The sequence below is a fragment of the Haliotis cracherodii genome, unplaced genomic scaffold (genome assembly GCF_022045235.1).
Source record: "Haliotis cracherodii isolate W230 unplaced genomic scaffold, xgHalCrac1.p SCAF_19, whole genome shotgun sequence".
NCBI classification, from domain to species: domain Eukaryota; kingdom Metazoa; phylum Mollusca; class Gastropoda; order Lepetellida; family Haliotidae; genus Haliotis; species Haliotis cracherodii.
Genome location: NW_027266274.1, coordinates 2,753,951 through 2,780,713, shown reverse-complemented (window position 1 = coordinate 2,780,713; position 26,763 = coordinate 2,753,951). Strand labels below are relative to the sequence as shown.

Sequence of the window (26,763 nt, the reverse complement as noted above, 5' to 3'; positions counted from 1 at the left end):
CAAATAACGGAGTAATTCCTCTCAAGTTCATGAGAGTGTAAAACAACAGAACCATGTTCAACATTCCAAAGTTCATCATCAATTATTATCAAATAGCATTATTACAAATCATTGTTTCTTAATCAAATCATGAACACAATATATTATCATGTTCATTTTCCATGATGCAATTAATATAGAGTACCATCATCATTCATCAAGTGTTCATTGTCAAATGAGGAACACTGTGCCCGCTGATCACACGTCTATAGTGGACCACTCCTCGAGGCACGACATTCTCGGACGCACGTCATCAAGTCATCTCGACGTCATGGCGTGCATTGTCTTTGCCTTCACTAAGCCGAATGCGTCTACAGATGATGACAACGACGATGGCGGTGATCGTAACTGCCACACCCACGCCTCCAATTGAAGCACCTAGAACGACTGGAGATACACTGCCTGGAGATAAGCACAGGATACACAGTCAGCTGGCTAAACATTTGGTGGGCATCTATTTGGCAATAACCTGTATACTTGTCCAGTGTCTCTAATGTCTGGGTGTATGTGCACAAAGACGCGATACTTGGCCATGGCGATTGACTTCAATAATTTAAACTTCATAAAGGATCAAAGAACCAAAATATGTGTCCCCAAGTGACATATTATATTGGGAATAATAATAGTAACTTGCATCAGAAAATGACAATTATGAAATATGAAGAAATCACATTGTATAACCGATCTCCACACGTATTATTTGAAGTATATAAGATAGCTACGAGATAAATCTCAAAGTACAATGAAGAACGAAGCGTGGTTTATTTTCCGACAAAACATGGTTCTATCATGACGTCTTTTCTGGAGATTCGAACATACGCTCGCAACAAGAAGACGTCGTAAATTGGACGACGTCGTTGTTTACAGAGAAGCTTCTGGTGAGTTGTTCCAAATAGATGTGGCTTGGCAACGCAGATAAACGCAATGGCCGAACGATCACATCTAAAGGTGGGCGAGATGTGAAACTCGGCATTGTACGACAAACAGCTCCCACACGTCATTTATTTCAAACATAAAAAGCCAAATACAGGAATTTGTCACTGGTTGCACGAGGCTATGTACATACACAATATCCATGTACATGTACATACATAGATTTATAGATATAAAGCATGCATTGGAAATTTACCCACTGGGTGAAGATGCAGTAAGATACAAATAAGATACGTGTGTAGTACAAAATTGACCTCGTTTTATTCATTTTAAAATTGGACAACTGTGACCTAAGGTCACACATGCAGTGCGCCTTTAATTACCTAGGTGCTTTGAGGAGTATCTAATGATGACTTCTAGACAATGAGAACATTACAAAGGAAGTTACGGAGTAAGTGTTGGACTTGCCTTGTTCCTTGGCCACAGTGGTGTCGGGGAAAATCTTGACATCTGTTGTTATTTTGCCAGTCACTATTGTCGTGGATGTCTTTCTGGTTATAACGGAAGTATATGCGGGCGAAGATGTGGACGTTGTCGCACCTCCAGGTGAACTGAGCCAGCTTGACACGTCTAACGTTGATGAGGCTGAAGGGGATGTTGATGATGACGAAACTGGTGATAACGATGATGACGTGGGTAGATGTAGGTGTGTGGACGTGGACATGGACGTGGACGTGGACGTGGACGTGGACGTGGACTTTGATGTAGATGTGGACGTGGGTGTGGACGTTGGCGTGGGTGTAGGTGTGGACGTTGGTGTTGGTGTAGGCATGGGCGTGGGCGGGGACGTGGACTTTGACATGGACATGGACGTAGGCGTAGGCGTGGGTTGGGACAGAGATGGGGACGTGGATATGGGTGTTATGGGTGGCATGGAAGTTGGAGTGCCTACAGATGATGACGAACTTGTGGCAGGAGGCACTGTGGAAGAGATCGACAGACATGTACCACAGTCTGCAGTGTCACAAGAACTACGTGTTTATTCTACACGGGTTGATTTGATAGTGTGCGGTCACAGAAGAATATCCGCAAATACCTGAGTAAATTGAACAAATTATTTTGCTGTGAAATGTCAGTGAAATAAGCAGGGGTCTGTGACCATTGGGAACGTGGAGTGATCAGGAATTTGCAGAAAAAAAGGATTAACACCCAAGGCCATTCATAAAGATATGAGAACAACACGAGAGAAGGATGATCATTCCGAGGCCACCGTAAAGGACAACCGAGTTTAAGCGTGGCAGAGAGAGCCTTAAAGACGACCCGATTCCTGGAAGGCCTGTCTCGTCAGTAACACAAGAAATGAACCGATGATTCCACGATCTCGTGATGACCGACCGGAGAATGGCATATTGTTCAGTAGGCATTTCACAGGAGAGAGTATAATCTATTATAACAGACACTTTGGCATTGGAGAAAGTATCATCTCGTTTGGGTGCTAAGCTCCTGATATCTCAAAAAATCTCTATGAATGAAACATGGGTTCACCACTTCCAGTCACTGTCCAGACAACAATCAACACATGTACAGGGAAAGCATATCACATTATCGCCACCAAAGATGGCAAAGGCCAATCAGCTGGAAAGATTATGGCTTCCGCGTGCGATGCCTAGGGTGTCATCATGGTGGACCATCTTCCGAAAGACTAGACAATAAACAAAGAATGTTATGCTGCACTTTTGAGGCAATTATTGGATGAAATTATGAGTGAGAGACGTGCGAAGCTGAGAAAAGTTGTGTTCATCGGTCAGGACAATGCGCCAATACACAAATCAATCAATGACATGGCTACAATCCACGAGTGTGGCTTCGAACAGCTTTAGCACCCGACATATTATCCTCATCCGGTGTAGGAGGCTCAAATGACTCCCCACGCTCAGGCTTAATCATAGGCCCACATGACTCTAGAGTCAAATTTAGGGGGAGTTGTTTGAGCCTACTACACCGGCTCCGTCAGTCTTCCATCTGTTCCCAAACATGAAGACAGCTCTCGCCGGCACCCTTTTCGACTCAGACGATGACGTTATGTCAACTGTGGAGCAAGTTTGGACAACCAAGAGAAGGAAGTCTACGAAAAGGGGATTTAATCTCTCCAACATCTTTGGCAAAAGTGTATCAATGTGGGAGGGGAGTATGTTGAAAAGTCATTTGAACGTCAATAGGCCAAGTCATATTACGTGAGGCAAAAAACTACAATAAGACATACGATTACAGTTATATATGAAATATCTGCATGCCACAATATAAACAACTATCACAATACGGTATACATATTTCCATATCTTCGATGAGCATTTGAATGATTTTTGTTAATTATCCCCCGGACCACCCTACCCCACCATACCCCACCCCAAACCAGCCTACAAACAAAGGAAAGTAAACATACCCATTGTTGCATTCACGCAGCGGCCACTCAAGCACCACTGAAAATATATATGATTTAATGTTTTCGGCGTAATAAACGTAATAAACTGATTAAATGTAAATAGATGACATTATTTGCCATTAAGCATGTATAGGGAGGCGTTCCCGATTCCTGATGATGTGTAGAATGTTGCAGATGTTGTGTAACATGTTGGTGTCAGTGTGTATTATGCTGCTGATGTTAATTACCACGTTGCTGGCATTGTGTGTCATGTTCCTGTTGTTGTGTACCACGTTGCTGGCATTGTGTGTCATGTTCCTGTTGTTGTGTACAACGTTGCTGGCATTGTGTGTCATGTTCCTGTTGTTGTGTACCACGTTGCTGGCATTGTGTGTCATGTTCCTGTTGTTGTGTACAACGTTGCTGGCATTGTGTGTCATGTTCCTGTTGTTGTGTACCACGTTGCTGGCATTGTGTGTCATGTTCCTGTTGTTGTGTACAACGTTGCTGGCATTGTGTGCCATGTTCCTGTTGTTGTGTACAACGTTGCTGGCATTGTGTGTCATGTTCCTGTTGTTGTGTACAACGTTGCTGGCATTGTGTGTCATGTTCCTGTTGTTGTGTACCACGTTGCTGGCATTGTGTGTCATGTTCCTGTTGTTGTGTACCACGTTGCTGGCATTGTGTGTCATGTTCCTGTTGTTGTGTACAACGTTGCTGGCATTGTGTGTCATGTTCCTGTTGTTGTGTACCACGTTGCTGGCATTGTGTGTCATGTTCCTGTTGTTGTGTACAACGTTGCTGGCATTGTGTGCCATGTTCCTGTTGTTGTGTACAACGTTGCTGGCATTGTGTGTCATGTTCCTGTTGTTGTGTACAACGTTGCTGGCATTGTGTGTCATGTTCCTGTTGTTGTGTACAACGTTGCTGGCATTGTGTGTCATGTTCCTGTTGTTGTGTACAACGTTGCTGGCATTGTGTGTCATGTTCCTGTTGTTGTGTACAACGTTGCTGGCATTGTGTGTCATGTTCCTGTTGTTGTGTACAACGTTGCTGGCATTGTGTGTCATGTTCCTGTTGTTGTGTACAACGTTGCTGGCATTGTGTGTCATGTTCCTGTTGTTGTGTACAACGTTGCTGGCATTGTGTGTCATGTTCCTGTTGTTGTGTACAACGTTGCTGGCATTGTGTGTCATGTTCCTGTTGTTGTGTACAACGTTGCTGGCATTGTGTGCCATGTTCCTGTTGTTGTGTACAACGTTGCTGGCATTGTGTGTCATGTTCCTGTTGTTGTGTACCACGTTGCTGGCATTGTGTGTCATGTTCCTGTTGTTGTGTACCACGTTAGTGATGATTCCGTGTTGCTGGTGGGTATTGTGTTGAGTGTGGTGTACTCAAGTACCAGGTTGCTGGTTTGTATTGTGTTGAGTGTGGTGTACTCAAGTACCAGGTTGCTGGTTTGTATTGTGTTGAGTGTGGTGTACTCATGATCAAGTACCAGGTTGCTGGTTTGTATTGTGTTGAGTGTGGTGTACTAAAGTACCAGGTTGCTGGTTTGTATTGTGTTGAGTGTGGTGTACTCAAGTACCAGGTTGCTGGTTTGTATTGTGTTGAGTGTGGTGTACTCAAGTACAATGTTGCTTGTGTGTATTGTGTTGAGTGTACAGTGTGGTGTCTTCAAGTACCATGTTGCTTGTGTGTATTGTGTTGAGTGTACAGTGTGGTGTCTTCAAGTACCATGTTGCTTGTGTGTATTGTGTTGAGTGTACAGTGTGGTTTGCTGAAGTACCATGCTGGCGCCACACTCTGTGCCCTCTGCAGCAAATGTATCCACACACCGATCTTCTCGGTCCTGGCACAGCATCATGGAACACACTGCGCTCAAGTCGCCGTTATATGTGTTGAGTGTGGTGTACTCAAGTACCAGGTTGCTGGTTTGTATTGTGTTGAGTGTGGTGTACTCAAGTACCATGTTGCTGGTGTGCACTGTGTTGAGTGTGGTGTACTCAAGTACCATGTTGCTGGTGTGTATTGTGTTGAGTGTGGTGTACTCAAGTTCCAGGTTGCTGATGTGCACTATGTTGAGTGTGGTGTACACAAGTACCATGTTGCTGGTGTGTACTGTGTTGAGTGTACTGTGTTGTGTACTAACGTACCATGTTGCCAGTGAGTATTGTGTTGAGTATGGTGTACTAAAGTACCATGATGCTGGTGTGCATTGTGTTGAGTCTTGTGTACTCAAATACCATGCTGCTTGTGTGTATTGTGTTCAGTGTATTGTGTTGTGTCTCGTCTGCTGGTGTGTATTGTGTTCAGTGTGGTGTACTCAAGTACCATGTTGCTTGTGTGTATTGTGTTGAGTGTGGTGTACTCAAGTTCCAGGTTGCTGATGTGCACTATGTTGAGTGTGGTGTACACAAGTACCAGGTTGCTGGTGTGTACTGTGTTGAGTGTACTGTGTTGTGTACTAACGTACCATGTTGCCAGTGAGTATTGTGTTGAGTATGGTGTACTAAAGTACCATGATGCTGGTGTGCATTGTGTTGAGTCTTGTGTACTCAAATACCATGCTGCTTGTGTGTATTGTGTTCAGTGTATTGTGTTGTGTCTCGTCTGCTGGTGTGTATTGTGTTCAGTGTGGTGTACTTAAGTACAATGTTGCTTGTGTGTATTGTGTTGAGTGTACTGTGTGGTGTCTTCAAGTACCATGTTGCTTGTGTGTATTGTGTTGAGTGTACAGTGTGGTGTCTTCAAGTACCATGTTGCTTGTGTGTATTGTGTTGAGTGTACAGTGTGGTGTCTTCAAGTACCATGTTGCTTGTGTGTATTGTGTTGAGTGTACAGTGTGGTTTGCTGAAGTACCATGCTGGCGCCACACTCTGTGCCCTCTGCAGCAAATGTATCCACACACCGATCTTCTCGGTCCTGGCACAGCATCATGGAACACACTGCGCTCAAGTCGCCGTTATACGCCCCCTGGAAAAATAAACAAACACTGTAACTGATGCATATGCGGCTAACGATTTGACACGAGGTTGCGTATAAACATTAAGAAACACTGGTCTCATTGCAAGGTGTTGGAAAAGTGTTTAGCATGGTATTCTCAGATGTCGGATCTTCACCATTTATTGTGTCACAAGTGTTTTGTTTTGTGTGACGTGACAGACGAGGCTCCACGTCACGTGACAGAAATTATCAAGGCACTGGATAGCCTTCCATAACGCGATAGTCATGGTGCTACGATAGCCTTCCGTGATGTGATAGTAAAGGTGCCACGATAGCCTTCCGTGATGTGATAGCCGAGGTGCTACGATAGCATTCCGCGATCTGATAGTCGAGGTGCTACTGTTGCCTTCCGTGATGTGATAGTCGAGGTGCTACGATAGCCTTCCGTGATGTGATAGTCAAGGTGCCACGATAGTCTTCAATAACGCAACAGTCAAGGTGCTACGATAGCCTTCCGTGATGTGATAGTCAAGGTGCTACGATAGCCTTCCGTGATGCGATAGTCAAGGTGCTACGATAGCCTTCCATGATGTGATAGCCAAGGTGCTACGATAGCCTTCCGTGATGTGATAGCCAAGGTGCTACGATAGCCTTCCATGATGTGATAGCCAAGGTGCTACGATAGCCTTCCGTGATGCGATAGTCAAGGTGCTACGATAGCCTTCCGTGATGTGATAGCCAAGGTGCTACGATAGCCTTCCATGATGTGATAGCCAAGGTGCTACGATAGCCTTCCGTGATGCGATAGTCAAGGTGCTACGATAGCCTTCCATGATGTGATAGCCAAGGTGCTACGATAGCCTTCCGTGATGCGATAGTCAAGGTACTACGATAGTCTTCAATAACGCAACAGTCATGGTGCTACGATAGCCTCCCGTGATGTGATAGTCAAGGTGCTACGATAGCCTTCCATAGCCTGATAGTCAAGGAGCTATGATAGCCTCCCGTGATGTGATAGTCAAGGTACTACGATAGCCTTCCATGATGTGATAGTCAAGGTTCTACTATATCCTTCCGTGATGTGATAGTCAAGGTGCTACGATAGCCTTCCGTGATGCGATAGTCAAGGTGCTACGATAGCCTTCCGTGATGTGATAGCCAAGGTGCTACGATAGCCTTCCATGATGTGATAGTCAAGGTGCTACGATAGCCTTCCGCGATGTGACATTCATTGGAACAAGAGTGTCTCCTCTAACGAGACGTGACAGTCGTTGCACCTTGATATGTTTTAGACAGACTTCTCAGAACTTTCCAAGATTCATCTTGAGTGTTACCCGTGGTTTGCCAAGCACCATACCCACATTGTTTAGGTTTAACCTCAGGCCTGCACCATTCTCTGTTGAAACACATGTATGTTGTTGTGGACAAGGCCGCCTACCACACAGAGGGCCGACTGATCCCCGTGTGCTATCTGGCACTGCTGGGCGGCGCTGTACACCTGTCCTGGGAGAGACCTGGTGACATCAGGCACGTCACTTGCCGGGATCCACTGGATCAGACAACGCCTTGACTCTTCGCTGAAACCAAGGAAAGAAATCTGGTCTCAATTTACTTATATTTGTCACAAATATAGCCACGTGGAATTTCAGCCAGAGTATAGTACGACAATGTTCATTTAGTCTGTGAAACTCAGTTACTTGTGAAGATCCGGGTTAACAGCCCATGCTTGCCGCAATAAACGACGATGCTTGTCGTAAGAGGCGACTAACGGGATCGGGTGGTCAGGCTAGCTGACTTGGTTGATGCATGTCATCGTTTCCTAAATGTATGGATCAATGACTATGATGTCAATCAATGGATTGTCTGATCCAGATGTTTTAAAGACCGCCGTCATATAGCTGGAATATTGCTGAGTGCGGCGTTAAACAACAAACAAAACAAATCCGCAGACTGGATTTCGGATTAACGGGGTCCGTACTAACTAAGTTACTTCAGAATTGACTTCAATATTTTTATGTGTTTGTGGAGGTTTAAATATACACATGCACAAAAGTTAAGCGCCACCATATTCATAGTCTCTTGATTTCACGTGTGGGAATCAGAAACACGAAATATAATGATGTATGACTGAATTAGGCTTCCATAGTTTCATGAACCCAAATATGTCCAGATACCACGAGGAAAGTGTGCTTTACGTGTTGCTGCAGTTCCCCTACCCTATAGATAGTGAAATTCAAGTTTCAGACACGTGGTTGCATTTTGCTCCTGTGTGAGATTCCCCTTCCAATAGACGTTGAAAATCAGCCATGGTGAGGAGAAAGTTAACGAACGATGAAAGATGGCAAGTGATAGGCATGAAAAATGCTGGCATGTTATGCAGGACCATTGCAAGACATCATCACAGTGTTATCACTCGTTTGATTGTCAAACATGGTCAAACCAATGATGTCAATGACAGGCATAGGTTCGGTAGGCCACGAAACACATCTAACAGAGAGGATAGACATCTTTTCAGGATAGTAAGACGAAATCCATTTGCAACTTCAACAGATTTAAGACTGCAGTGGATTACCCATCAGAGACTCTCGGCGATGACTGTAAGGCGTCGCCTCGGAGCGGCTGGTTATAACGCCCTCAACGTCCTCAACTCACTGAGAGGCACATGCTGAATCGTCTGATATGGTGTTGTGCCCGTAGTCGATGGAACTTGGCCAACTGGAGAAGGATCCATTGGTCTGACGAGTGTCGAATGCTGCTACGAACTGTTGATGGTCGAATACGTGTTTGGAGGCAACGTAACACTCGTTTTGCACCAAGGAACATCCAGAAGACCTTAGCATGTGGCGGGGGGTCTGTCATGATATGGGGTTGTGTTTCCTTCGACTGCAAACTTCCGCTGGTGACAATTCGTGGAAACCTGAATGACCAACAATACCAAGATGCCGTTCTTCGTCCAGTGGTAGTCCCTCATTTTGACAACCATCCTCTTCAGACAAGACGTGTATACATGGACGACAATGCTAGACCACACATATCTCGGGCAGTTTTGGCTTATTTTCGTCAAGAAGCTATTGCCACTCTTCCTTGGCCGGCCTGTAATCCGGATCTTAACCCGATTGAGCATCTCTGGGACGATCTTGGCCGGAAAATCAGACATCGTGATCCCCCAGTTCAAAATCTCGCTGGACTTGAAGCCGCACTTCATGAAGAATGGATCCGTTTGCCTCAGAGAAGTGTCACAGAGTGACTTAACTGCACTCTGGAGAACGCAATGTTAAAGAATTGTAGCCTCTGAAAAACATCCTTTTTTGTGCAGTATCGTTTAGGAAATCTGAACTATTTTAACATGATGTAATCCATGCGTAACGGCGGTCAGTTGAACCATTGTCTAACATTATGACATTTATAGCCTTAATCCATTTTCCCCGGGCCGTGTCTGTAACCACATCCATAAGCCCCATATCAAGGGCAACGCCATTGTTTCATTGTCTGTCTATTGTTGTCCTGTAGTGTATATATATGTTTTCATCTTTACTGTTAGTCAGTCTGGTATTCCGACAGCACCTGTATGTACAGCCGCGAGTAGGATACGCCTGCTTGCTGGACTTCACTTGTACTTGTTGAGTTGGAATTTCCGCTCGACATATTTCTAATTGTATTTTGTTTTATTGCCGACTAAAAAAAGTTTGGACTCAACGTATTCTTCGTCTTCAATCTGAGCTAATTTCCCCGTCAACACATGCGCGTTGACAACTGGTGTTAGAATCCGGCTGGAGTAGCTTTTGAGCTTACTCCCGATCCCCTAACCTCTCCACTTGCCTACCATCTACATACGTGTATATATCGAGGATGAATCCCCAAGTCCTGTGTCTACCCCATGAAATCGCTAGCGTCCTGATCAACATGGATCTCCAGCACCTTCATCTTGAATGGACCATCCAAGAAAGTATGGACAACCTTCAAGTGAACCTAAAATGGAGGAAACAGCCAGCAGCCACAGTGAGTAATGTCATAATAAAGTCGTCAACCATGAAGTCGCGGGCCAAAATGGAGCGAGATAGGAAACGCCATAACAGTTATATGAAGAGAAAGTGTGCCCAACTCCATGCTGATGAATGTCCCTCGCTGAGCACCCCAAACGTAAATAGTGTCAGTACAGTTGCCAAGTATATCAACAAGAAGGCAACACCTACGTACAGTGATGCGTCATGTCAATCTGAGAAGTCCACATCAGTCAACATTGGGACCATGACGAACCCGGTCTCGTTTGCCAGTGTTTGTTCTCAGACCTCAACTAAAATGGAAACTGCAACGTCAGTGCTGAAAACTAAAACAACTACACAGTCGCCACCTAACCAACCCAGCTCTATCCGAATTACAGAAAGAGTTCTTAAGCGGCGAGTCAAGAACAACAAACCCGAATTTCTCATCAAATGGCAGAATCTACCCAACAACAAAAACACCTGGATCCCCGAGGCTAAGCTTGACAGTGTCGCCGTAGCATACCTGGACACTAATGAAAAATGTGTACCTGGGCCTAAACCATATGAAGAATCCCCATATGATGCCCACGTGGCCTACATGCAGGAACATCGGGCCAGAGTGCAACAGATCGTTCGCATTCGGGATAATTATTTTTAATATTATTATAACTGACAATTTCACGTTTATATTTGAACATTTGAATAGCGACTTATCTCGACATGAGGACATGTCTTTCTCGAGAGGGCGGCAATTGTCACAGAGTGACTTAACTGCACTCTGGAGAACGCAATGTTAAAGAATTGTAGCTTCTGAAAAACATCCCTTTTTGTGCAGTATCGTTTAGGAAATCTGAACTATTTTAACATGATGTAATCCATGCGTAACGGCGGTCAGTTGAACCATTGTCTAACACAGCATTTCACATTATGACATTTATAGCCTTAATCCATTTTCCCCGGGCCGTGTCTGTAACCACATCCATAAGCCCCATATCAAGGGCAACGCCATTGTTTCATTGTCTGTCAATTGTTGTCCTATAGTGTATATATATGTTTTCATCTTTACTGTTAGTCAGTCTGGTATTCCGACAGCACCTGTATGTACAGCCGCGAGTAGGATACGCCTGCTTGCTGGACTTCACTTGTACTTGTTGAGTTGGAATTTCCGCTCGACATATTTCTAATTGTATTTTGTTTTATTGCCGACTAAAAAAAGTTTGGACTCAACGTATTCTTCGTCTTCAATCTGAGCTAATTTCCCCGTCAACACATGCGCGTTGACAGAAGCATTCAACGACTTGTAATGAGTATGAGGCGTAGGGTTGAAGCTGTGGTCAATGTCCGTGGATCATACACACGTAACTGACGTTTCTGTCTTGCAATAGACTCTGCACTCCCTAGGGTGTCTATGTGACACCTGATATGGTCTGCTGATATCATGACAGTTACATGACAAATAAAGTTTTTCAATGTTTTCTAATCCCTCAATTTCTGGTCTTCGGTAAAATTCAATTCTGCTCATATTCTTTTGGAACAAAAGATAAACCTGCTTCGGGCCAACTTTTGCATCACATGAGATTTACACATACAGCTTATAACAATCGTATATCTCGTTAAAATAGTCATCATTAAGTGCCAAAAGTAACAGATTACAAATATGGTGGCTGGCGCTTAACTTTTGTGCATGTGTATATAAAAACCGGTGGGTATTCTGTGAAAATCCGCAGAGCTCCACAAACGCAAAAACATATGAAATTGAAGCCATTTCCTTGTGCGTGAATGTGCTAACAATAATAACGTCACAGACAGCTCATTTACTCATTAACACAACACAAACTGAAGACAGCGATACCAATCAATGACATTGTTCATCGCATCCGTGTTCAGCCGTGTTTAGCATGAGCCAGGCAGTAAACAGTAGTCCGTTAGTGGGCCTGGTTTGGGTTTAAAAGCGTTGCTCGGTTTGTCAAGGAAATGCCACGGAATCACTTGATATGTATTTATACTGTAGTATGATGATGTAGGGTAACATGAGTTAGTTATATTTGTATAGAATGTTGACAGCGTGTCTCACCCCATGTCCAGCTGGGTGCTGATGTATTGTGTTAACTTCAGGGTTGAGCATGGGGAGAAGTTGTAGGGATTGTACGTGTTGTTTCCTGTGCGTTGGTAGCCGACCCCATCAGACATAATGTATCTATCGGCAGAAGAGCAGTTGTTGCTGTCACCATCGTGGTCTACTCCTAATCTGAAACAACACAACGTTCAGTGTGATGCACCGGTCGTGACAAGAATACCATCGTACACATCCTTATGCTTGTCCGAGGAAATGCTACTGCAGACAATTTATTAATATTTTAAAGAACGGCTCTTTGTGAATATTTTAGTCACTCAACTGGGCTGTCGAGCAGAAAATTATTTATAACATTTCTCGCAGTTATAAATGACCTGCCAGTGTGTCAGCTGTTCATGTGTTGCAGTGAAGATGGGCGGTGATGTATGGACCAGTGATGTCCCTGTGTTGCAGTGAAGATGGGCGGTGATGTATGGACCAGTGATGTCCCTGTGTTGCAATGAAGATGAGCGGTGATGTATGGACCAGTGATGTCCCTGTGTTGCAGTGAAGATGGTCGGTGATGTATGGACCAGTGATGTCCCTCTGTTGCAATGAAGATGAGCGGTGATGTATGGACCAGTGATGTCCCTGTGTTGCAGTGAAGATGGGCGGTGATGTATGGACCAGTGATGTCCCTGTGTTGCAATGAAGATGAGCGGTGATGTATGGACCAGTGTTGTCCCTGTGTTGCAGTGATGTTGAGCGGTGATATATGGACCAGTGATGTCCCTGTGTTGCAGTGAGGTTGAGCGGTGATATATGGACCAGTGTTGTCCCTGTGTTGCAATGAAGATGAACGGGGATGTATGGACCAGTGATGTCCCTGTGTTGCAGTGAGGTTGAGCGGTGATATATGGACCAGTGTTGTCCCTGTGTTGCAATGAAGATGAACGGGGATGTATGGACCAGTGATGTCCCTGTGTTGCAGTGAGGTTGAGCGGTGATATATGGACCAGTGTTGTCCCTGTGTTGCAATGAAGATGAACGGGGATGTATGGACCAGTGATGTCCCTGTGTTGCAATGAAGATGAGCGGTGATGTATGGACCAGTGATGTCCCTGTGTTGCAGTGATGTTGAGCGGTGATATATGGACCAGTGATGTCCCTGTGTTGCAATGAAGATGAACGGGGATGTATGGACCAGTGATGTCCCTGTGTTGCAATGAAGATCAGCGGTGATATATGGACCAGTGTAGTCCCTGTGTTGCAATGAAGATGAGCGGTGATATATGGACCAGTGTAGTCCCTGTGTTGCAATGAAGATGAGCGGTGATATATGGACCAGTGTTGTCCCTGTGTTGCAATGAAGATGAGCGGTGATGTATGGACCAGTGTAGTCCCTGTGTTGCAATGAAGATGAGCGGTGATGTATGGACCAGTGTTGTCCCTGTGTTGCAATGAAGATGAGCGGTGATGTATGGAACAGTGATGTCCCTCTGTTGCAATGAAGATGAGCGGTGATGTATGGACCAGTGTTATCCCTGTGTGGCAGTGAAGATGAGCGGTGATGTATGGACCAGTGATGTCCCTGTGTTGCAATGAAGATGAGCGGTGATGTATGGAACAGTGATGTCCCTCTGTTGCAATGAAGATGAGCGGTGATGTATGGACCAGTATTGTCCCTGTGTTGCAATGAAGATGAGCGGTGATGTATGGAACAGTGATGTCCCTCTGTTGCAATGAAGATGAGCGGTGATGTATGGACCAGTGTTGTCCCTGTGTTGCAATGAAGATGAGCGGTGATGTATGGACCAGTGATGTCCCTGTGTTGCAATGAAGATGAGCGGTGATGTATGGAACAGTGATGTCCCTCTGTTGCAATGAAGATGAGCGGTGATGTATGGAACAGTGATGTCCCTCTGTTGCAATGAAGATGAGCGGTGATGTATGGACCAGTGTTGTCCCTGTGTTGCAATGAAGATGAGCGGTGATGTATGGACCAGTGTAGTCCCTGTGTTGCAATGAAGATGAGCGGTGATATATGGACCAGTGTTGTCCCTGTGTTGCAATGAAGATGAGCGGTGATGTATGGAACAGTGATGTCCCTCTGTTGCAATGAAGATGAGCGGTGATGTATGGACCAGTGTAGTCCCTGTGTTGCAATGAAGATGAGCGGTGATATATGGACCAGTGTTGTCCCTGTGTTGCAATGACGTTGAGCGGTGATGTATGGACCAGTGTGGTCCCTGTGTTGCAATGAAGATAAGCGGTGATATATGGATCAGTGATGCCCCTGTGTTGCAGTGAGGTTGAGCAGTGATGTATGGACCAGCGATATGCCCGTATGTTAAACTGCTCGCGATGATGATTTATGATGTATGGAGAAGTGGCTTACCCGTGTGCCAGCTCATGTGTTGCTGTGAAGATGACTGACATCAGGACCTCCTTGTCTTCTATCACGGAGATACTGAAGGGTGGCAGCTTACACACGGTGGCGTAGAAGGCAATACCTAATCCATCAACACTATGTTACCAATGATACCCTTCAGAAGAGGATTTTTTTTGGTAAAGACGCATATGTTGACATAAGTGGCAGTTTCAGTTGGCTGCCTTATTCAATATCTAAAAAATCTTAACATATAATATAGGTAGATGGTCGTTTTATATTGATTCGTTCCATAAACTTGTTCTCGTTTCTCTCCTACGGGGTAGGAAATGTGGGTGGTCCAATTCTTAGTCTTACCTAACAGGTCCCCTCTTGTATCGTCAATTTGGAAGTAGAGATCATACCTGAAATATCACCATACAGTATCATACCATCTCATTAAAATCAGATTTAAATTAGAGGGAGATTGAGACTTCATACCGTTCTTACCTACAGCATGAATGTCCTACAAACTTTTTTATTGTGTATGGTATATCAATATAACAAGTGTAGTCTGACCAAACATTGCCCTGTTAAAATACTTGTACAGGTCACATCAGCCGACCGTATTAGAGCCGTGATACAGGTCACACCAGCATAGCGTATTAGAGCCGTGATACAGGTCACACCAGCATACCGTATAAGGGGCCGTGATACAGGGTCACACCAGCATAGCGTATCAGAGCCGTGATACAGGTCACACCAGCATAGCGTATCAGAGCCGTGATACAGGTCACACCAGCATACCGTATTAAAGTCGTGATACAGGTCACACCAGCATACCGTATTAGAGCCGTGATACAGGTCACACCAGCATACCGTATTAAAGTCGTGATACAGGTCACACCAGCATACCGTATCAGAGCCGTGATACAGGTCACACCAGCATACCGTATCAGAGCCGTGATACAGGTCACACCAGCATACCGTATTAGAGCCGGTATAAATCCAATGGAGTTTATGTTTAAACACCAACTCCAAATAGCAAGCAAAATGGCATACACCACAAAACTCAATAGCTCTGATTGTTCCCGAAACATCCAAAATATTCGTGAATCATAATATTAATTAGTGAGTGAGTATGGTTTTACACCGCTTTTAGCACTATTCAACCAGTATCACGGCGGGAGACACCAGCAATGGTCTCCACACATTGTACCCATGTCTTCGGAGTCACCCGGGTCTTCGGCGTGACGAGCGAACGCTTTTGCCACTAAGCTACCACACCGCCCTAATGGCAATTAAGAAGAAAACATATCATTCAGAATTATGTGGCACAAAGTCATGATGTCATCCACACGAGTTCTACTTGATGACTGCGGCTAGCTGCCACAGACCATCCAGTAGCACACAATGGCAGAGTATCTGCCCAGACCGCTCTAGTTGTAAACCACTGTAAACATTCAATAACATGATTAGGAAGAAGGCCACAAGAAGTGCAAAAGTCGACCCGATTACATTATATATTTTCGTACTTAGAAACCTGTCCTGCACACAATTGGGGCACCTGAAGCCCTAAAAATGCAAACGCTTGTACAAGGTGATCTACACTATATGGAGAACTAAAAATCTTTATATGAACACGTGGCGGTGTACATATGCACACGCTGGTACAAGGTGAACTACGCTACGGGGGAAACTAACGCTGTAAAGATGCACAACCTGGTACAAGGTGGACTACATTACGTGGGGAAACTAACGCTGTAAAGATGCACACCTTGGTACATGGTGAGCTACATTACGTGGGGAAACTAACGCTGTAAAGATGCACACCTTGGAACAAGGTGAGCAAAACTACGTGGGGAAACTAACGCTGTAAAGATGCACACCTTGGTACAAGGTGGGCTACATTACGTGGGGAAACTAACGCTGTAAAGATGCACACCTTGGAACAAGGTGAGCAAAACTACGTGGGGAAACTAACGGTGTAAAGATGCACACCCTGGTACAAGGTGGGCTACATTACGTGGGGAAACTAACGCTGTAAAGATGCACACCTTGGTACAAGGTGAGCTACATTACGTAGGAAACTAACGCTGTAAAGATGCACACCCTGCTACAAGTTGGGCTACGTTACATGGGGAAACTAACGGTGTAAAGATGCACACCCTGGTACAAGGTGAGCTACATTACGTGGGGAAACTTATGCTGTAAAGATGCACACCCTGGTACAAGGTGAGCTACACTACGAGGTAAACTAACGCTGTAAAGATGCACACCTTCGTACAAGGTGAGCTACATTACGTGGGGAAACTAACGCTGTAAAGATGCACACCCTGGTACAAGGTGAGCTACACTACGGGGGAAGCAAACGCTGTAAAGATGCACAACCTGGTACAAGGTGGACTACATTACGTGGGGAAACTAACGGTGTAAAGATGCACACCTTGGTACAAGGTGAGCTACATTACGTGGGGAAACTAACGCTGTAAAGTTGCACACCTTGGTACAAGGTTAGCTACATTACGTGGGGAAACTAACGCTGTAAAGATGCACACCCTGGTACAAGGTGAGCTACATTACGTTAGGAAACTCACGCTGTAAAGATCCACACCCTGGTACAAGGTGGGCTACATTACGTGGGGAAACTAACGCTGTAAAGATGCACACCCTGGTACAAGGTGAGCTACACTACGGGGGAAGCAAACGCTGTAAAGATGCACACCCTGGTACAAGGTGAGCTACACTACGTGGGGAATCTAACGGTGTAAAGATGCACACCTTGGAACAAGGTGAGCAAAACTACGTGGGGAAACTAACGCTGTAAAGATGCACACCTTGGAACAAGGTGAGCTACATTACGTGGGGAAACTAACGGTGTAAAGATGCACACCTTGGTACAAGGTGAGCTACACTACGGGGGGAAACTAACGCTGTAAAGATGCACACCCTGGTACAAGGTGAGCTGCACTGCGGGGGAAACTAACGCTGTAAAGATGCACACCCTGGTACAAGGTGGGCGTCATTACTTTGGGAAACTCACGCTGTAAAGATCATGAGATGGTCGTGGGCTGGGAGGTGTGTGATGTTCTGCTTCAACTGGAGAGCTCCGTCCTGTAGCCTGTCGCCATTCACGCGGTAGAGGTCCTGGTATTCCTGGGTCTCGTTTAGGCGGACACGGCGTATCCACTCCCCCTCGCCGGACATCTGGAGACAGGACATGTGTTTCTAACTGGCGATAATACTAACAGTTGTATAATCGTTGTAGCATAGACACCCCCCTCCCATTTAGGTACGTCACAACGTGCATCACAAATATGTTCACCATTATCGAAAACGTACCCATCGCGCTAACTTTCTACCTGAAAAGAGAGGCAAAGCTTGTTGTGACCGCATTAAATACATTTCCTGATAACTCAGTGGCGATGCACATGCGTTGCTAATTGTTTTGTTATAATTTCGCCAAGCATTACTGAACTGAATAGACCTCATACAAATTCAAGGTACACTGTGTCAACTCGGCATGCATCTCGACCAGCAGTGGAAGGAAGCCACTACTTCAGTAAATACTTCACATGAATATAACACAACACAATCATGCGGCAGTTCTGTATCACATTGCATGCAAATAACCAGAAACATTCTCCAACTCGACTCTTATGTAGTATGAACTTTATGCGGAGGGATTGGTCGGTGTGCGGTGTTAGTGCAATTGCACTTTCCCATCGATGTCCGGGGTATTATGTTGATGTAACGGACTATATTGTGCAACTATACACTCAACTCGGGCAAATAATCAAATAATGACAAGATTTTCTCACCTCTATCATATAACCAACCAAGCGAATATTCATTCGCGGGGAATAACTTTTATATCGCACGTCAATCTAGAAAGAAGGAAACGAAATAAATCAGAGTTCAGTAAATAATTCAACTAAGGTCGCGCAATCTTTAAAAACGACTATGACTACAGCGTCTACCATCTTACCCCATTCACAATATATCCGTAGTATTGACGTATTTGTTGTAGCGTCTCTTCTCGACGTAGTGTTTCGCTAGACTGCGTACTTCTGTTGTACCACCTGTTAACATTGAAATTGTTGACCCATAAACCTCACAATCCCATACTCGGTTGGCACAATTTATTTCCAACACTGGCTCTTACCGGGAGTTCTCATCATCGATTGGTGACGAAGCATGACGTTTGTGTTCTAATCCTAGCAATAGTACTTCAGAAAATATTTCACTTTCAAACAGAGTTTTACGTGTACGAATAACCGTTGAACGATGTGCCTATTGGAAATCAATGTTTAAAACGACAAACACATTCGTTAGGTGTTTTATATTTATGATAACACAGAAATACATCACAAAGGTAGTAATTTCATACTGATTTAAGAAAAATAATATTTCCCTCGTGTCTTTTGACATGGAATCTTGCTATCAGATATTTAAAAAGACACTCCGGTGAGGTTATCTGTGCCAGTAATATGCTTCAGTAATAACTTCATCATCGACTTATCTGCTCTATCTTAACAATATGGGCTGATATTGAGGGTAAAATGATAAAGGAACAGGCGGGTTTTCGGAAAGGATTTCAGACATAAGATAATATATTTAGAAACGTGGTCGTTTCTATTGTGCATTTATAGATTTGAAGGCTGCATTTGACACTGTTTACAGAAATGGTTTATTGTATAAACTTTGGCATGATGGGGTTAAAGGCAGACTGAACACTTATAGCTTGTATGTAAAGGGATGCTGGCTATACACACTTTTTCATATGTAAATACGGATTGAGGCATGGATGCCAAATGTCACCTATTTTAAAAAAATAAATATATCAATGATATTGAAGACTTATAAGATCTGATGGACAAAAAGGAATAGCGATGGACCAATTGGAGTTGTTTACATTGATGTTTGCTGACGACATTGTCATGTTTGATTTCACACCAGTTGGCCTACAAAATCGTCAAACCCCGAATAAAGCTGCGAGAGGGGAGGTTGGGAGTTTTTCTGTGAAGGTTTTTCAATATAAGAGAATATTCCCATCACTTGCTCAGCTAAACATCAAGTATTATTCTTAAGCCTGCGTACCACATGGGATTCAGTAAGGCCGCAATGGGGGACAATGCTGGGCTTATGGTGTTCAAATCTTGTTATATAAGTATGGCTTTGGAGACGTTCGGTTCCATCAAGGAGTTGGCTACGTTGATTTTTTTATTGACCAATTTGTGAAACGCTGTAAAAATATTGATGTTCAGATAGGGAACGATAATATCACAGCTTTTCCAAAGTTAGACTTTTGCAGACATATTAAAATAGAATTTGGTTTCAAAGATTATATTTTTGTCTTCACAATATGATCTATCTTAAAGCTTAAGCTAAATTTAGATGCTCTAGTCATACTTTAATGATAGAAATGGGTCGACAGTACAATATTTGCAGAAATTTAAGATTTTGTCCATTTTTCATAGTCTTCATAGCAGAATCAGAATACCATTTCTGCCTCCAATTTCCAGTCTATGCAGATATAAGAGACAGCATTTTACCAAAGTATTACTGTGTCCATCCAAACCAGCAAAAAAACAGCCTTCACTTAACAGTCTAGGGAAATATATTTTCTTTGCACTTAAGAAATGTAATACATATTTTAAAGATGTCATTAATTATCCTTAGTAGTATTACTGTCCACTACTGTACATCATAAGGCAAACATTTTGGCGCACTCTGTCAAATATATATGAGTGAAAGTATATACTTGTATAATTGGCCGGGGGCCTCATGACGGAATAAACAACATCAATAACTAGGTGGGGATCAGCAGAGGGTTCGTTATGCTGTTCCCATAGAAAAATATATTTCATGCTTAAAAACAGGAGAAAATTTACGATAATACGGTAGAATTGAAATTTATAAACTGTCGTATTGTAAGAATAAATGTTCAACAAAATTAATCCGTAACACGTGTTGTTTGAAAATCTGACCTGCTGTAGAGGTAGTGTTCTATGAAGACGAGTACATCGATAAAGATGTCGTCAGCCTGGCGACGTTGTCTGTAGCTATTGTGATTACCACTGACATCGACCTCCTCATCAGAACGTGACGCTAGAAGTAAACATCCGTCAAACATAAGTGTCACCCAGCACTGGCGGGACCTTGTGTAACCAACAAACATACCAAGACGTGACGCAAGTCAAACAGAAGTCATTCATCACTAATGGCACCTCGTGTCACTAACAAAAGACCCCAACACGTGTCAAACCCCAACACCTGCCAAACATCAGTGGTATTCTGCTAATGTTGTCGGTGTATCTGCAATGTTTTTGACGACGTGTACACCCATAACTCACGTGGAATGTTGTAGTCGTGGTGTTGGTTGAGGTACGATACATCATCTTGAGCAAGTCTGTACACGTCATTATATTGAACTGTTTCTGACAGACTTCGACTTTCACGCTCCAGGCTGTATACATCCCCATCCTTGGTCATGAAGGAGCCTGACTGATAACATAGAAACTGCATTATATCGGACCTTGTCAGTATATAGCCAGATAACCAACCAGTAATACCATACGACAATCACAATGACGGTAAGCAGGAGATAGACGATGGGTGGCCGATGTTCCTCAGTCGGCTATCCAGTATGTTTTTAATTGTTTAATGTGTGAGGTTCGTAGTTATAAAGTGTTTCATACAAAAATAATCAAATTAATTCGCATAATGTTGTAAATAGTAGAGAAATTACGTATACCTTTCTGGTGTATTGTGTTCCTTTCCACGTCGCGGGGGGCTGGGGACTGGGGACTGGGGGCTGGGGGCTGGGGGCTGGAGGGGCTGGGGTTGGCATGGTGGGGGAGCAATCCCCATGAGCAAACTCATTAAAATCAGATCTTAGTTTTCGCTACCGCTTAACAAAGATCTGAAGACATCCCATTACGGGTCACGTCAGAGCGACCTCTCGCAAAATGACTGACAAGAAATCGACATTAGCCAATCAGAAGGCAGCTTTCTCGAGCTTTACGACATTAGTTTCAAACTGTCGACTACGCTTCGAAACATATAATAATAAAACCCGTTACTGTCGTTCGGAATACCCTCTGTTAAACATTTCTAGGTTGCAAGATCAGAAAACGCATTCCGTCTGTTACTTTCGTGATCTGGTAAGCGACGCTCTGATTGGTTGGATGAACGGTCGTTCTGACGTGATGACGGGGGATGTCCTCAGATATTTGTTTAGCGATAAAGAAAACTAAGATCTGATTTTAATGAGATTTCATCTTTAGGGGCTGAGATTTTTCTTCTTCAGAAAAAAGAGCTGAGATTTTTTACAGAACTTTTCAAATTCAATCTATAGAAGGAGTCTTAAATTTTTCTCAGTGTTCACCAAACATAATAAAGGTACAGATGTAGGTGATTTTGAAACAGAACGATGAAAATAGCAGAATATTAAAATAATAAGTAAAAGACCATTTTTTACAACACACAGTCAACTTGACATGTTTGTGCTCACATCTACTGGAGGAATGTACTTTTTAATTACTAAGATGATGTGGATGGTGGACATAAACAGCATAACGTTTAAAGTTAACTGACGAAAAAAGAAACGTTACCAAACTGCAAGTTGGACAAGTGGGTCTAAACCCCGATTAGTGTTACAAAATGGTTGAGAACCAATCGTCAAAACACAACCACAACAGTTTGCTGAGCAATGCACGTGCTGCATTACCCAGATCAGTGGAACTTGAGTATCAAGTGAAACGTTTGCTGCACGTGCAGCATTCCAGCCTTCAAAGATAGTAATATAAAAGGAACGATGTACTGTTCATCCACACCCAAACCCCTGGATAGTGACAAATAACATGCTGAGATTAATGGTTCTGAAAGAACCAGCCATTGGTATGAGACATTAAGAAGCAACGCATGATCAGGTTGCAATGACTTTTGGCTGTAGCCGAATGACAGTCACCAGGCTGATGGTTCGTTATATGGACGGAAGACAGGCGGTACTTCATCGCAGACGTCGTTGGTTAGCCATTCACCATAACAATACCCCTGAACGCTGAGCTTTTGTTCCCCAAAGCATTTTTTAAATATTGAAAGTCCAAGTACACAGTAAAATGCATTTCTGCAATCACAAAGATAATTTTTTGCCTCATATTGGTCAGAATTAGAACACAGTCATTTACATCATCACAAAATAGAAACCGGTGACACCATACCCATTAGACTCCCTTTTTATAGGCACAGCGCACCCATTAGGAATGAATTTTCCAGACAGGTGCAAGAAATGTTTGAAGCCAATATCATTCAGTCCAGTTCTTCTGAATGGCACACTCCCATTGTCATGGTTAGAAAACGTGATAGCTCTTACCGCTGTGTGAGATTTAAGACTCCTCAATGCAGTAACCAAACCTATATTTTTCCCTGTACCACCTCTGCAAATATTTTTAGGGTGTTTGATTGTGCTAGTGGCTTTTGGCAAATATACCACTCCATCCAGATGCAAAACACAAGTCGGCCTAAATTACACCCCATGGTGTTTTGGATGAAGTTGCCTCCATTTTGGTTTAAAAATGCTCCTGTGGCATTTCTGCAAACCAATAAAAGAAACGTATTGGCGTTACATACTGATATATGTAGATGAGATGATATTTTCTAAAACGTTTTGGGAACATTTGAGTCACTTCAAGGCACGTGTAAAACGTTTCTTTTGCTCGTCAATAAGGCTATATGATGCTTAATGATTATTTATCATCACAGTCAACATGATTTGAAATGATTATTAATAAATGAGGGTTACAGGCATACTGTCTCTCTGTCAAAGATCATGGATTTGCTTACAAAATATTCTGCATCGAGGAGGCTGGCCATATTTTGGCCGTGAATTTGTATTGAGGCTGAGTTATTATTATTCAAGCAGATGTAGGCTGAGTTTTTTATTTACCCAAAATGACCTGCGCCCCCCCCCCCCCCCCCCCCCCCCGAAATATCGTCCGCCCCTTGTTATAATTTCTACAGTGTCCTAATTGTCAAACCGCCTTTTGTTTCAAGAGGCAATAACATTTAGAAACAATACCTCGGTACGAATATGATATGGAGACAACGTTTACTTAGCCAGTCACGACAACAAACATCGCGGAGGCAATGTGTGAAACTAGATATTATCCACACAGACATTGTGTGCGTTTCACCTGACACTTGACATGTTGGCGGCTTTAACTGATGTCTGAAATTATCCACGTATGTCACCCTGTTTTCCTTTATGGTGTGTGCATACATGGAAAGTTATTTTCCTCCTGTGATTGTATAGCCAAATATACACACTTCAAGTCCCTGTTTAGCTCTTCTCCTCTATAACAACCACATAGCTTAACACACAGCATACCACAACCTCTAACACTACATGTGCTTCTACTACATCCACTAAAGCAACGCGTACTTCTACTACATCCACTAAAGCAACGTGTACTTCTCTACTACATCCACCAAAGCAACGTGTACTTCTACTACATCCACTAAAGCAACGTGTATTTCTTCTACATCCACTAAAGCAACGTGTACTTCTCTACAACATCCACTAAAGCAACGTGTACTTCTACTACATCCCCTAAAGCAACGCGTACTTCTACTACATCCACTAAAGAAACGCGTGCTTCTCCTATATCCATTAACGAGTGCTTCTACTACATCCATTAACGTGTGCTTCTACTACATCCACGCAACGCATGCTTCTACTACATCCATTAACGTGTGCTTCTACTATATCCATTAACGTGTGCTTCTACTATATCCATTAACGTGTGCGTCTCATATATCCAATAACGTGTGCTTCTACTACATTCATTAACGTGTGCTTCTACTACATCCATTAACGTGTGCGTCTCATATCTCCATTAACGTGTGCTTCTACTACATCCATTAACGTGTGCTTCTCCTATATCCATTAACGCGTGCTTCTACTACATTCATTAACGTGTGCTTCTACTACAACCATTAACGTGTGCGTCTCATATCTCCATTAACGTGTGCTTCTACTACATCCAAAAACGTGTGTTTCTACTACATCCATTAACGTGTGCTTCTACTACATCCATTGACGTGTGCTTTTACTACATCCATTAACGCGTGCTTCTACTACATCCGCGCAACGTGTGCTTCTACTACATCCACGCAACGTGTGCTTCTACTACATCCATTAATGTGTGCTTCTACTACATCCACTCAACGTGTGCTTCTACTACATCCATTAACGTGTGCTTCTACTACATCCATTAACGTGTGCTTCTACTACATCCATTAACGTGTGCTTCTACTACATCCATTAACGTGTGCTTCTACTACATCCACGCAACGTGTGCTTCTACTACATCCATTAACGTGAGCTTCTACTACATCCACTCAACGTGTGCTTCTACTACATCCATTAACGTGTGCTTCTACTACATCCATTAACGTGTGCTTCTACTACATCTATTAACGTGTGCTTCTCGTATATCCATTAACGCGTGCTTTTACTACATCCATTAACGCGTGCTTCTACTACATCCATTAACGGGTGCTTCTACTACATCCATTAAGGTGTGCTTCTACTTCATCCATTAACGTGTGCTTCTACTACATCCACGCAACGTGTTCTTCTACTACATCCACGCAACGTGTGCTTCTACTTCATCCATTAACGTGTGCTTCTTCTACATCCATTAACGTGGGCTTCTACTACATCCACGCAACGTGTGTTTCTACTACATCCACTAACATCATGGGTATGGATGCCTGTTGTAAGACATCACCATGGTACCCGGAACACAAATAAGAAGATGAGGATGTCCTACCACCACCAGCTGCACTCCATTCTTAACACGATGACAGGTAACTTTCATGGTTGTCATTGAAGTATAGTTGTGATAGAACTTGGTCTGAAATCATATATCAATATCGTATGTCACCGCGTCCATTATGTAAACACGAATATGTTTTATATATATTTCATTTGCTCCTGAAGAACACACGAAGTTGAACATCAGGGACGACATGACTATTGTGTTCAGGAACTTGGTTCATGGAGAATACAGGGGCACGGGTAGGCCAGTCGTCTAGGGAGCCGGGACTCGCTGTGCAGAGTTGCGTCCCTTGGGCACACCAGAAACCTATTATTGTGGGTTCGAATCCCGGTTTGCCCCGATAATGTTTCTAGGTTTGTCAGCACCATACCCATGCTCATGGGTTATACTTAAAGTGGTAAACGTCTGAGACCTGCATCAATTCGGGCTTTCCTTCTACATTAAGCTGACACGCCTGCCATACTGTTAAAAGCGGCGTTAACCTAAGTCACTCATGGTGAATACTTCCCCTCCAGAATGCATCCTATACATATAGCAAATGCTTTCTTTCATCTTTAAGGGTGTCTTTTCAGGCCGACACACGATGCGCGGTCCTCTTTTCATAGTGTGCAGTAATAGACAGATCATATCAACTGAATACATTGAGAAACATGTTGATGCACCTGAATCTGCAGAGTGCTCTGTGAGATGTACCCCTCCTCCTCGCCCCCTCTCGGAGTATACACCGGGACGTTGACGTCCACATGAGTGTTGGTGGCCACGTTGATACTGCAGTTGTAGGGTCCCGCTCTGATACTGAAGGAGAGGGTCACGGGGAGGTGACAGCCGCGGCTGTCCTTGAGGCTTTGTGGAGAAAACCTTAAGAATGCTTTGATGCCTGTCATAAAAAAGACACGTGTATGTGAATAAGAAATATATGTTACCTATTCACATTCGTTGCTGTACAATTGACAACACCACAAAGCCCTATAGATGGGCTTCTTCTTTACGTCTAGTACATCATAGCCACACCTCGCTGTGTTATTTATAGCTGATGAGCTGCTACTGGCTACCTGAAATACTGGCTACAGTCATTCTCGTCTGAAAGCCTAAATACTCACCATCAGTACCCTGTACAGTTGACGACAGACCCAGCACGAGGAACAAGACCCTGTGTAAGTAGGTCGACATCTTGGAACCAACTGTGCGCCGCGGTCATTCAGCCGATTCAAAGGACTGTTGACTTGACTGGG

The 26,763-nt window shown here is 43.6% G+C and overlaps 1 protein-coding gene across 1 annotated transcript; it reads right to left on the bottom strand.

Moving 5' to 3' along the window:
• LOC139467002 (uncharacterized) lies at positions 1–26,763 on the bottom strand. Its single transcript, XM_071248709.1, has 16 exons — positions 26,632–26,763; positions 26,194–26,408; positions 25,523–25,606; positions 21,041–21,191; positions 20,675–20,795; positions 18,673–18,766; positions 18,506–18,571; positions 17,728–17,891; positions 15,063–15,109; positions 14,715–14,829; positions 12,338–12,511; positions 7,719–7,857; positions 6,197–6,310; positions 3,356–3,392; positions 1,377–1,926; positions 1–437 (listed from the first exon to the last, which is right to left on the bottom strand). The coding sequence occupies exons 1-16, from the start codon at positions 26,699–26,701 to the stop codon at positions 293–295; spliced, it is 2,286 nt and encodes a 761-aa protein (XP_071104810.1). The 5' UTR covers positions 26,702–26,763; the 3' UTR covers positions 1–292.

Coding starts and splice junctions, on each gene's coding strand:
- LOC139467002 (XM_071248709.1), bottom strand. CDS start 26,701: ATGTCGACCTACTTACACAGGGTCTTGTTCCTCGTGCTGGGTCTGTCG. Junction 14,830..15,062: donor TACAAGAGGGGACCTGTTAG/GTAAGACTAAGA, acceptor TTGATGGATTAG/GTATTGCCTTCTACGCCACC. Junction 1,927..3,355: donor CTGCGTGAATGCAACAATGG/GTATGTTTACTT, acceptor GTGACACTGCAG/ACTGTGGTACATGTCTGTCG.